The sequence below is a fragment of the Megalopta genalis genome, chromosome 2, assembly GCF_051020955.1.
Source record: "Megalopta genalis isolate 19385.01 chromosome 2, iyMegGena1_principal, whole genome shotgun sequence".
Classification (NCBI taxonomy): Eukaryota; Metazoa; Arthropoda; class Insecta; order Hymenoptera; family Halictidae; genus Megalopta; species Megalopta genalis.
This window is the reverse complement of record NC_135014.1, coordinates 1,557,736-1,571,255: the sequence shown is the minus strand read 5'-3', so window position 1 is coordinate 1,571,255 and position 13,520 is coordinate 1,557,736. Positions and strand designations below refer to the sequence as shown.

General features: G+C 40.1%; 2 protein-coding genes across 2 annotated transcripts; one reads left to right on the top strand and one right to left on the bottom strand.

The window, feature by feature from the left end:
- Positions 1 to 1,723: 1,723 nt before the first annotated feature.
- LOC117223534 (uncharacterized) lies at positions 1,724 to 6,709 on the bottom strand. The gene is made up of 3 exons (XM_033475860.2): positions 5,886 to 6,709; positions 5,246 to 5,501; positions 1,724 to 3,928 (listed from the first exon to the last, which is right to left on the bottom strand). Exons 1-3 carry the CDS (start codon positions 5,898 to 5,900, stop codon positions 3,471 to 3,473), a joined length of 729 nt encoding a protein of 242 aa, XP_033331751.2. The 5' UTR covers positions 5,901 to 6,709; the 3' UTR covers positions 1,724 to 3,470.
- A 1,612-nt stretch (positions 6,710 to 8,321) lies between these two features.
- LOC117223533 (uncharacterized) lies at positions 8,322 to 13,492 on the top strand. The gene is made up of 4 exons (XM_033475859.2): positions 8,322 to 8,469; positions 10,048 to 10,247; positions 10,376 to 10,592; positions 11,775 to 13,492. Exons 1-4 carry the CDS (start codon positions 8,455 to 8,457, stop codon positions 12,312 to 12,314), a joined length of 972 nt encoding a protein of 323 aa, XP_033331750.2. The 5' UTR covers positions 8,322 to 8,454; the 3' UTR covers positions 12,315 to 13,492.
- Positions 13,493 to 13,520: the final 28 nt, after the last annotated feature.

The following is a 13,520-nucleotide window of genomic DNA, read 5'->3' as shown; positions in this document are numbered from 1 at the left end:
TTGGAAAAAGACTCAAGTGAACTTACGTTTATAATTTGTTTAGAAAAAGACTGAAGTAAAATTACATTTATAATTTATTTGGAAAAAGACCAGTAAAATTACATTTATAATTTACTTGGAAAAAGACTCCAGTAAAATTATATTGATAATTTATTTGGAAAAAGACTCCAGTAAAATTATGTTGATAATTTACTTGGAAAAAGACTCCAGTAAAATTATATTGATAATTTATTTGGAAAAAGACTCCAGTAAAATTATGTTGATAATTTACTTGGAAAAAGACTCCAGTAAAATTATATTGATAATTTATTTGGAAAAAGACTCCAGTGAAATTATATTGATAATTAACTTACTAAAAAGGACTTCAGTAAAATTACATTTACAATTTATTTGGAAGAAGACTACTTATTTCTGTTACAATGAAGTCACGTAAATAAAATTTGGTCTATCAACCGTTCAGTCTGTCGGTGTTCTCGAATTTATCGAATTTACCAACGGGAAAAGAAGAATGTTCATTGAAATAGTTTCTTTCTCTGACTAGTTCAAGGTACGGGTTTATTCCGTAGACGCTACGTAGTTCCTTGGTGTCAAGTGTAACGCCTATTGAACGCGAAGGTGCGGAAGAATTTATTAAATATGAGGCTGCTATAGATCTGCGGCTGGCGAATGTGATCGAAACAAGAACCTCAGTGATGTTCTCTACTATGCACGTCGGTGGCGCGGTTATACTGTGACGTCCTACGAAAGTTTAACGCCAGAAAGATACAGTCACCATCACAAACGGTTCCCGTTAAATTGCTAAATAAATAATAATCGGCGGACAGACCTTTCCAGCAAACGGGACTTTTAACGAAGGCGAGTAGTAACAATATTCGGTTCATACTTTCTTGCATTTACGACAAACAAAGTCAATAATAGTTCAGTTTGTTATTGATAGACTGCGGATTTTTTTGCATTTATGACAGAAATGCTTAGGAAAAATATTGAACTGGAGAAACATTGGAAATATTTGAGGATATTGTTACGTTAATTTCATCTTATTGCGACTATTGAAAGAGAAAAAGCATTTCCATCTACCTTATATTTCCTGCAATTAACTACTAGACAATTATAGTTTAATACTTTAATATAGTTTACTTTTAAATATAGCTATACTACAATATTAGCTATAATATAGCTATACTATAATATTAGCTATAATATAGCTATTAGCTATAATATAGCTATTACTATAATATAGCTATACTATAATATTAGGTATAATATAGCTATACTATAATATTAGCTATAATATAGCTATTACTATAATATAGCTATACTATAATATTAGCTATAACGTAGCTATACTATAATATAGCTACACTATAATATTAGCTATAATATAGCTACACTATAATATTAGGTATAATATAGCTATACTATAATATTAGCTATAATATAGCTATACTATAATATTAGCTATAACATAGCTATACTATAATATAGCTACACTATAATATTAGCTATAATATAGCTACACTATAATATTAGCTATAATATAGCTATACTATAATATTAGCTATAATATAGCTATTACTATATTATAGCTATACTATAATATTAGCTATAATATAGCTATTACTATAATATAGCTATACTGTAATATTAGCTATAATATAGCTGAAATATAATATAGCTGTAATATAATATAGCTACGAATATAATTTAATTATAACTAGACAAATATAATTAGACAATTTTTATTCTGCATAAAAATCCGCAGTCCAGTTATTAAATACGCGCTATCGAAGCGCTTAGGTTCCACGAGTTAATTAGCATATTCGGCATACAAATAATCTTAGAAATCCATATTTGCGTAACCGTTTACGTTCGTTGACTTTGGCTACAATTTTTATCGTCTACATAAACAATAATTATCGTACATTAAGAAAAATGGCGATCTATCACGATTATGACCTTTATACACCGCTAATGCACGCATGCGAGTCCAACAAAGTGCCTGTTACCGTATGCATAAAGACGTGTCTAGGCGTGAAAACAGTATAGCGCCCGCGTTTACTTAAATTATAAGTGAATTTGTAGCCACCGGCAAGGACAAAGTGCCAAGTTATTGGAATAAACGCTATTTCCGTGTTGTGTCGATGCGGCTAAATATTCTATTAACTGGCCTGTGCGATATGTATTTTAGAGGTTCTCTAGATTGCGTCCGTGCGCGCGCGCGCGCGCGTACGTGTATGTGCTAAAAGCACTGAAAATTATAGAGGCATGATCGACATTTTCATCGATCACATTCAAAATGGAAAACCATGTTTCTAGTTAACCCGTTCAAGGCCGAATTCGCTATACGTACATACATACACGTATACATACACCGTCGCGAAAACGTTTCTACAGGATGTCCAAGAAATGTCTCGCAATCCAGAAACGGGGGATTCCCGAGGTTATTTGAAGTAACTTTTTCCTTCGGGAAAATGTAATCCGCAGCTTTGTTTACGAATTATTAACGAAAACCGCTGACCAGTAAGAGGTGAGAATTAGCTGGCGCGAGGCGGCCGAGTTAACGAGGTTGATCGAAGCTCAGTTCCGCTGATTGGTTCGGTCGCCACATGCCAGCCGAGCTCGTTTCTCATTGGTCAGTGTTTTTCGTTAATAACTCGTAAACGAAGCCTCGGATCGCATTTTCGCTGAGGAGAAAGTTACCGCAAATGACCTCAGGAACTCCCCATTCTCGGATCGCGAGACACTTTTGGGACACCCTGTGTAGAGTTTCCGGTTGGCAATACGTTCGCGCGGTTCGAAGAGACGCGGCGACGGAAAACGACGGAAGGCGCAGGAAAATAAATGCTGCTAAATGTTTACAAAAATATCATAGCGGCCGTTATGGCGTTTTAGCCGCCGAGTTTTAATATCGAATCGTAATTAACACTATGCCGTCCGGTGGCACCACGCTGGTGCCATGCGAAAACTATCTGTTGTATGCCGGTGGTGCCACTTCGGTGCCGTTTTAAAAAACTGAAATAACATTTGAACTATATTTCTTGGGTGTAGCAAACTAACTATAGCATTGCGCTTATCTAACTAAGAATTAAGCACGAAAATTCTTGGATGCCATCTTCGACATTTTTTTTTTAATCTAAAATTTCCAAGCTATTATGCCGGCGTCGAACAAAAGAATCATATCTAAGATCTGCGGACGGCGTAGTGTTAAGTATATACATATAATATCTTCCAGATATTCCTTGCGCACGTTAACCATCGCCCAGCCAGTTCCCGGTCACTCGTCGTCCCTCCAAAATTTTGATTCGCATCTTTGAAACACAAAATAAAATTACGTCGACATTTCCTCCGACCGGAAGCTACGGTACTAAATAATCCAGAATTTCTCGCGCGAGTCGAAGGTGACCAGGACCTAGCCGATTATTATTCCGCCATGACCTAGAGAGACAGGGAAAGGGTGATGACGAAGGACATCACCATTTCAGCCAGCTGTGAGATTTGTGCGCGTGAATGGCGACGGGCACTGGGTAAGGCTTCGGCACGTGGTAGGGCACAGCCACGTGGACCGGGTACGGCCTGTCCACGTGGACCACCTTCTCGAAGGGCACCGGATACGGCTTCGGCACCGGGACCGGAACAGCCACTGGTCTGTCGACTGGAACGTGGACGGGTCTGTCGACCGGCACTGGCACCGGTCTGTCGACGTGCACCAGCTTCTCCACGTGGACGGGGTACGGCTTCGGCACAGGAACCGCCACCGGCACAGGAACGATCCGGTCCACTGGAACCGGAACCGCCCTGTCGACCGGCACCGGAACAGCCACGTGCTTCGTCACTGGAACCGCCACCGGGAACGGATGCGGAATCGGCTGCGGCACGGGCACCGGCACCGGCTGCGGGACTGGGTGTGGCACGGGTACTGGAATGGCTGCTGCAATAACGAATCAGACATCAGGACGACTACAGAGAGTACGGTTCTGCAGAGTGTCCAAGAAATGTTCTGTAATCCGGAAATCGGGATTCCCGAGGTCGTTCGAAGCAACTTTTTCCTCAGCGAAAATGCGATCCGCGGCTCCGTTTACGAGTAATCGACGAAAAACCGTGACCAATGAGAGACGGCGCGCAGCTGACGCCCCGCCCTCGCGGCCATTGTTGCGGCGTCAGAGGGCCGGCGCGACGCGGCATTGGCCGCAGGGCGGGGCGCCGGCCGCGCTCGCTTTCCGATTGGTCCGCGTTTTTCGTTGATAACTCGTAAACGGAGCCGCGGATCGCATTTTCGCTGAGGAAAAAGTTGCTTCGGATGATCTCAGGTATCTCCCATTTGTGGACTGCGGGACATTTTTGGGACACCCTTTATAACGTTGCAAAATAATTTCAACATTGTCAATATTATCGATAATTTCATACATATATATAAAAAGAACCTAAGTCGTATAAAATAGAAATACTGTAAGTCAGTAAAGCTATCTTGAATTGAAGGTTAAAACGGCTTCGAGTGCAAAGGATTGACCTTTCGAAATTTCGCGAGTAAAGATATATCACCAAATGTTCTCTTATGTTGCCAATATTATTATTTACCATTAAATAATGCAATATTATTATTACCATTAATCCTCGAAATCGTGATAAATAACGGTACAGAATAATAAAAGGTTAATCAATTAATAAGAAGTTAATAGTAATAATAATATTGCATTATTTAATGGCAATAATAATATTGTATTATTTAACGATAAATAATAATATTGGCAAGAGAATTGATAAAAGAAAAGGTTGCTCGGTGATATATTTTTGCTTGCAAAATTTCCAAAGATCAACCCTTTGCACTCGAAGCCATTTTAACTCTCAACTTAAAATAGTTTTCCTGCCTTACGATATTTCCATTTTGTATGATTTAGGGTGAAAACTAGTGTGTTATCGCTCGCGGATCAAAACAGTGGAATTAATTAAACAATGTTAGACGCGGCTGCTGTAAAATTATCAGCAGCCATGGTGCTTGATACAAGGGCTCTCATTCTTGTAATCGACTGGAATATTGGAAGTAATACTAAATATATATAATAATACTAATAATATATAATAATAATATATATAATATATATATTATTATTATATATATAATATATATATTATTATTATATATATAATATATATATTATTATTATATATATTATATTATATTATTATTATATATGTTATTATATTATTATTATATAATATATATAATAATAATGGAAATAATACTAACGAGCTGGGTGCGCTATGGCTGGAGGAGGTAAAGGCGGCGCGGCAGCTTCCAAGTGCGCGCCGATTGGGTAACCGTCGGGCACTGGCGATTCGTAGACAGGTGCTGGTTCAGGGGCCGCGTACACCTGTTCCGGTGGCAGACCGTATCCTAAATTGAGGAGACCTCTCTTGTCGTGTTTCTTGGCGACGACCGAGTCCTCTCTCTCCCGTCTGTTTACCGTGATTGCTGTACTGGCTACCAAGAGCAGCGAGAAAATCTGAAACCGGAGCGAACCGGATAAATATTAAGTACAATAACAATAGATGCCTCCAAAATGATACCGTTCTGATGAAGATTGTGCAATAAAAATGTATAAAATGTATAAAATTTATAAAACGCGCTTAAATTACAACGAGACAGCCGTACACAAATCCTCTGCGATAAGAAGAACGATAAAATTCGTTTAAAATTAATTGTAAATAAGTTATAAAATTAGATTAATAAAATAAGTTAATAAAAGTAATAATAATAATAATATATAATAATATAAATATTATTATAATTATAATTAATACATAATATATATAAGTTAATAAAATTAGATTGAAATGACAAAATTAAATTAAAATTAAATTGACAGAGTATAAATCACGATAAGTACCAGAAGTAACTTCATGATGGCGGCGCGGTCGGCTCCCGAAATCCTAGTTGGCAGCTACGGGGCCGAAGGAAAACTGCGTTCGCTCGTTGCTTGTGACCCCCATATATATTTATAGGGCACGAGCCGTGGCGAGGCATGGCACTACGAAGACGAGCGGTCGCCGTTGTCAATGGACTTTCGCTGCTGCCAATCCTGGGCGATGGCCAAATAGCGGTCGCGACCGATTTTCTTTCGTGCCGCGAAGAACGAAGACGTCTCTTCCACGGCTGCAACGGCGAATACGGGGGTGGCATCATCGTTAGAAATGACGGCGCGCGTGCAGGAGATCGTCGGATTAGCCGCACGGTGAAAATTCTCTACGTGAACGTACAAATTAATAAGAGGCGTTCGGCCGCCTCCAATCGTGACACGCGTCCGTATAAGCCCGGTTATGCGGCGTCGACGTTACGGTTTTTCTCATCTGTTTCTCCGACATCCTGACGGAAGCATGCCCGCGACCGGCCCGGGAATACTAATGTTCTTTGCGTAAGCGTGAAAAGTGGATTAGACGCCGCGGACGCCTCGGCCGTTGTATCATGAACGCGCGATTAGCATGTCTTTTCTACAATAGCTAGAAATTTGTGCTCGTCGTAGAACATTAAATCGGACTTCGTCGCGAGTTATTTACAATTTTTACGGCGTATTTGATGTAACATCGATGGCGACCAAGAAGAGAATATGAAATATACAAGGTTTCTCAAAATTATTGTACGAGCGGGAAATGAGGAGTTCCTGAGATCATTTGAAGCAACTTTTTCCTTAGCGAAAATGCGATCCGCGGCTTCGTTTACGAGTTATCAACGAAAAACGCGGACCAATCGGACAGCGAGCGCGGCCGGCGTCCAGCCCTTGCGGCCAATGTCGCGCCGCGCTGGCCGTCCGACGCAGCGACCGTGATCGCGAAGGCGGGCCGTCTAGCTGCACGCGATCTCTCATTGGTCACTGTTTTTCGTTAATAACTCGTAAACGAAGCCGCGGATCGCATTTTCGCTAAGGAAAAAGTTACTTGAAATGACTTCGGGAACCTCTCATTTCTCGCTCGTACAATAATTTTGGGCAAGATGAAGATGATAGTAAAAGTAAATCCAATCATCTCACTCTTATGAAACAATATAAATTACTCGCATTTAGGTCTCGGTAGTTTCTGACGTTGAAGATGGACACAGAGGAACGTTTAAACTAACGTAATAAAATGTAGTATCTTCTTTTGAATATAACAAGACCATTACTAAGCTGATGAAGCTTTGTTTCATATTCTCCAATCAATCAGTCCGTACAGAATATTTGCACAAAAATCCGCACTCCAGTTGCAACTGGACATTTCCTCATTTTCCTGGTAAGATAGCGTTTGAAAACGCGCATCGCTCGTCGGCGTTTTTCTGGAGGACGACGCGAGTTGTTGAAACGGCCTCGCGATTACCGCGTCCTGGAATAAATGGCATTCTTCTGGGCAGCGTCGTCGGAGCGCAGTCCTTGCTCCGCTAACGAGATCAACGAGACCAGCCGTAGCTTTTCTTGCACCAGAGGCATTAGCCGGTTTCCGCGTTGGCCGCATCCGCGAACTTTCCTAACTTTCATTTTCTAATACGTCTGAGCCACTTCTAATGCCGGCCGCTACCTGTCATTCATTATTCATTGTTATGCTCCCCGGCGATTCCATAACACGCTCGAACGTGTCCAAGAACGACCCTGTTACACAGTGACGAAATATAGCGGTCAAGTTGGACGCGGCACGAAATTAATTCTCAATTGATTTCCGCCCGAGCCGAGCGAACTCACGATATTTCGTCTTTTCCGTGGATCGAGCTTAATTTGATTCGCCGCTGTTTTGCATTATTGAGCACCATGACACCACGTTTCGCTGTGCCTACGTACAATAATCTGTTCTACGTTCTTCTGTACGTGGAACCCGACGTCTGTATGCGCGCATACAACGTTGCAAATTTTATTTGCGCCAGACTGAATCGATGGGCAACTTACACGTGTAAGTTACATGAAGTGCGGTAAAACCGAATTCGCTCTGAAACAAAATTGAGAAATCAACGTTAATCGCATCGATGCATTAATCTCGATCGATAAGAGCATCTCGCCGAATTTTCGCCAGACGAAAACGAATGAAATCATTATTACAAGATATTACCGATATTACAGTCTCGTCGCGTGGATATCGGCTCCACAACGGCGTCTCCCTTTGCCATAAATCAAATGCGAAAACGCCGATCGATATTCCTTGTGATCACCATTACAGGCTTTTGATTTACGCTGAAAGCATAAGAGCGTTACATACAAATTCCAAGTATAGCATTAAACATGAATCAGACACGCCGCGGCTCTTGACCACTTTCTTCACCGGAAACGCCTGGACGAACCAATTGACAAGGCCGAGTTCCTGATCCAATCAAAGACGGGAACTTGACCTGGACCTCTGTCCAGATTCATCGGTCCGCAGAGCAGACCGGACAGCAAATATATATATAAAGCTACCGTTTTCTCGGCGATTCGAACAGTTTCTTCGCAACAAGAGAGAACAATGTCTGTGATCCCGGTAAGAACACGCGAACAGCGTTCAACAAGCGGTGTCCGAGTATCGTTTTTTTTTTGCTTTTTCTCTTCGTGAAGTGATACCGTTCTACGTGCAGTTCCTTCTCGCTTTTTGCGTCGAAACCGTAGATTCTCGTTCATCGTCCGATACGTATCGTCGCGTTCGCCAAGTTAATTTTAAGTGCACGCGCATTTCTTGATTGTCGTCGCCGATCTGCTGCGGAACGTCGCACGAATCGAATACGAGAAACGTTTTATATTCACGGAATCCTTTAAAGCAGCACGTCGAATGGAATTAAATATTTTTTGGTGAACTCGAGAGTCAACTTTCTGGCAATCTGATTGGGCCCTCGAATGCGGAAATAATCGCTTCGACTGCCGCGATTTTGTTGTTAAACTTACAAATTTATTGACAACGCGGTCCATTAGGTAAATCAATACTTTTTTAGGATACAATAAAATCTGTCTTTTCTGTCGTTATATTATCGAATGAATTGTTCTGATCTTGTGCGATCTGCGTCGCATCACTGGTGTGGCAGTCAACGCGTTGAAAACAGCATTTAAAATAGTCTATTTTAAAGATTAAGTTAGTCAGAATCGCCATTCATCGATTTAGCTTGAGCAGTACAGTAATGTCTCTCTAATTGACGCTCAGATTGCCCACAAAAATGGACAATTTGGGAAGAGGAGATACGATCATTCGTGGCTCGCCGCTCGTTTTCATAATTATTGACAATCGACGAGTATAAAAACTAGTCTGTCTCCTATATAAAACGACTAAAAAGCGTTCTCCTACGTAAAACGGCTTACAAGCGACCATAAAAAATTATGCATTGATGCCCAATGCCCAAATCGTCCATATATTTCTACTTATTTTAATATTTCGTAAATTCTCCCTAATTTTCCTAATACAGTAATGTCTCTCTAACTGACGCTCAGATTGTCCACAAAAATGGACAATTTGGGAAGAGGAGATACGATCATTCGTGGCTCGCCGCTCGTTTTCATAATTATTGACAATCGACGAGTATAAAAACTAGTCTGTCTCCTATATAAAACGACTAAAAAGCGTTCTCCTACGTAAAACGGCTTACAAGCGACCATAAAAAATTATGCATTGATGCCCAATGCCCAAATCGTCCATATATTTCTACTTATTTTAATATTTCGTAAATTCTCCCTAATTTTCCTAATACAATAATGTCTCTCTAACTGACGCTCAGATTGTCCACAAAAATGGACAATTTGGAAAGAGGAGATACGATTATTCGAGCCTTGCGGTTTGTTTTTATAGCTACGAATTGTCAACAATTATAAAAACGATCCGCAAGGCTCGAATAATCTTCCTAAATTGTCCATTTTTGTGCACAACCTGAGCGTCAGTTAGGGAGACATTACTATATACATATTGTCTCAATTGCACACCGAGTTCTCAAAAATATTTATCAAGTCGACTGCGTACTCGACGAATAGAATTGCCTAAAGTGTGAACACGTGTCGCGTTGTTTAACAAGTTGCATCGGCAGAGCGAGAGAAATTACAGAAATTCCTGATAACGAGCTTGGGATGAATTTAATTTTAGCTGTTTCTGATACTCTTTTGCGGCTCCGTGTACTCGACGGAAACAACAAGCGAATCTAAACAAAATAAACGAGGTATCCTCGACGCCGGCGGATGGGTTGGTATACCAAATCATCACGGATACGGTCACGGGCTTCCGTGGGCAGGCGATCACGGTTGGAAAGGGCTGAGGTTCCCCTCTTTCGATTTAGCCCACGGAGGGTAATAGCACAAAAATCTTAACGACTTTTCTCTGAAAACAAACAGTCCGATATACATGAATGAAATAATAATTCACTTAGGATTACTTCGGAAGGATAATTCAACGACGCATATTTCTTTTCATATAGATTGTACGGTGGTATACCGTATGGTAGAGCTCCGGCGATTTCTTTGAAAGCGATTCCGGTGTATATCACGAAGCACGTGGTCCTGGAAAAGCCAGTTCCGGTTCCCGAGCCGGTCATCATCGAAAAACCGTATCACGTGCCGGTGGAGAAGGTGATCCCGGTGCCGGTCGAGAAGATCATTCACAAACCAATTCCGATCCCGTATCCGGTACCCGAGGTAAGCGATGCTTCTCGATTATCCTCTGGAACTATTCGACGTTTAAAACTTGGCAGCTAGAATTTCAAAAGTATAGCTTAAATTTAATAACTTCCATTTTGACGCTTATTGTACATTAATTAACGGGCTATAGATTTTATGCAGACCTTTTCACACTTGATACAAGAAAATGTTCGAAGAAATTCAAACCTATTTTCGACCAAAGATATGAGAAGACATCTTTCAAAATTTTAATGCAAAATTTCTTTCCAAGTTTAACCATTTTCCTCGATTGACTCTTCAATATTTCTTGAAACGATTATGAAATCAATTTAGAAAAAAAAAAAGGCAGGTACCTGTAAATATAAAATTAATTAGGTAAACATGGTTCCTATACGCAAACTTAATTTGATAATTTTAATATTCCTATACGCGAACTTAATTTTACCAAAGATATGAGAAGACATCTTTCAAAATTTTAATGCAAAATTTCTTTCCAAGTTTAACCATTTTCCTCGATTTACTCTCCAATATTTCTTGAAACGACTATAAAATCAATTTAGAAAAGGCAGGTACCTTTAAATATAAAATTAATTAGGTAAACATGGTTCCTATACGCAAACTTAATTTGATAATTTTAATATTCCTATACGCGAACTTAATTTTACCAAAGATATGAGAAGACATCTTTCAAAATTTTAATGCAAAATTTCTTTCCAAGTTTAACCATTTTCCTCGATTTACTCTCCAATATTTCTTGAAACGACTATAAAATCAATTTAGAAAAGTTGAGTACCTGTAAATATCAAATTAATTAGGTAAAAATAATTTCTATACGCAAACTTAATTTAATAAAAATAGGTACCTACTCATAAAAAATCGGTAAAAATAGTGTTTTAACGATGGATAATTGTTCATTTCGATTTCTGCTTCGGGCCACTATTCGAACAAAAAGATATTCGGCACTTGCAAAAAGGGATAAGCCCCGAAAATAAAGTACTATGATTTCATAAAAAGAACGTAAATGCATCTGGTACATCGTTGATCGTCGCCAGCGCGAACGATTAACTGAAAAATAAAAAAAGAAAAGAGAAAATGATCGAAGTCCATCGGACGAAATAAAAAGTGTTCGAGAGCATGGTTCTTTGAATCGCTTTCGTGCGTGGAATGCGATCGTAAATGTTGCACTGATTTGTTGTGTAGGCAGTGCCGATACCGGTAGAACGGCCGGTGCCGATACCTGTGAGACACCCTGTGGCGGTGCCGGTGCAGCAACCGTATCCGGTTCCGGTGAAGCAGGCATTCCCTGTACCGGTGCCGGTTCCAGTTCCATTTCCGCTGCACCCGCCGCCGTTTTCCCTTTACGGGCCCAGCCCGTTCCCAGGAGGCGTTTACGCTCGCGGTTATGGCGGCGGTCACTTTTACCCGTCGATCCATGGCGGTCACTTCCCGGGACACGGCTACGGGCACGGCTTCGGCATTGGCCACGGGATCGGTCACGGATTCGGCCATGGAATCGGCCACGGCTTCGTTCATGGATACGGCCATGGTTTTGGTCATGAGTTCGGTCATGGACACGGGCATGCCCATGGATTTGGCCACGGCTACGGCAACGGATACGGCCACGGTTATGCTCATCATTTCGGTTACCCCCACGCCCATGGTTCCGAGCACGATCACAGCCACGGGCACGGCCATGATCACAGTCATGGGCACGATCACAAAAAACGGAGCAAAGACTGAACGCTGGAAATTGGGTAAGGATCGAATGAGTCGTCTGTGAACAAATCCGCAACGCTTGCAACAACGTTAGACCGTAAAAAATAATACGTACTGGTAGACTGTGAATTTTCAATCATTTTCATGCATCCATGACAGAGACGAATTATGTAGTTAGCTCACAATACTCGTTTTACTTCCATCCTAGTGTGTCAAGATTTTACTTTACCGTCCTAGTATATTAATTAATTGTAATTCCGTCGTAGCGTTCTAAGGTTTTACCATGAACATTTTGCACAACGATTTGCAATCTACGTGATCGGCGATAATCCTTTTCTTCGCGACACATAATGTTTCTGTGAACGACGTAAAGTAGAAATACTTCTTCCTATGCGAGCTAAAAAAAAACATTTTATACCATGAATTCGAGGAAAAAGGTGTAAGACATTGATAAACTTGGGATAACCTGGATTGAATGAATATGGTGCAGCATAAGTTATTGCCGCTCGGAAACTTTCATGGTACAACGGTGTATTTGGGAGATCGTACGGTAGATGGGAGTTTTATGCCCTCATTTGCTTCTTTCGTGAAGTTTCGGCACCTGCCGAGTGTAGGCGCAATTACGGTTACAATTCGTGATATATATATATATATATTTTTTTTATGAATCGAAAGAATCGTTTTACCTAAACATCGTACGGTAACCGAACAATATCATCGATATCGTCCACGTTGTAACGATAGTTATTGATTGCATTATACATAAAATACATAAAATACACCATAAAATTCGATCGTTGTCTACTGTTAATATATTTTTTTTATAAGACTACGGGTTAATTATTTGACGAGAAAATTTATGAAATTTTTTTAATAATTTGCTTCGGATCTCTGTCATGAGCAAAGTTGTATACGTTAAATTTATTTTAATAATACCATTAACAATAGTAACTCGTACTATTATTCCTAAGTAGTCGATAATATTAATATACAATAATATAAAGATACGAGAAATAATTTTTACTTAATTGTTAAATCTAGGTATAGATGAAGTTCAAAGAATTAGTGATATGTTTTTTCGAACGAAAGTCAGCTACTTTTACGTATATTTCCGATTGTTAAGTTTCGACTGTACCGTCTTTTTTGTTTGAATATGTTAAACATGTGCATGTTTAAGTGAAAATAAATCTATTAAAATCTGATTCTACTTCCTTTTATATTTTATATCGA

Bases quoted from the DNA above. Each gene is read 5' to 3' on its own strand.
- LOC117223533 (XM_033475859.2), top strand. The intron at 10,248-10,375 runs GTAATAGCACAA...CTTTTCATATAG, and splicing joins TTCGATTTAGCCCACGGAGG to ATTGTACGGTGGTATACCGT. The intron at 10,593-11,774 runs GTAAGCGATGCT...TTTGTTGTGTAG, and splicing joins TCCCGTATCCGGTACCCGAG to GCAGTGCCGATACCGGTAGA.
- LOC117223534 (XM_033475860.2), bottom strand. The intron at 3,929-5,245 runs GTTAGTATTATT...TCGTTATTGCAG, and splicing joins AGCCATAGCGCACCCAGCTC to CAGCCATTCCAGTACCCGTG.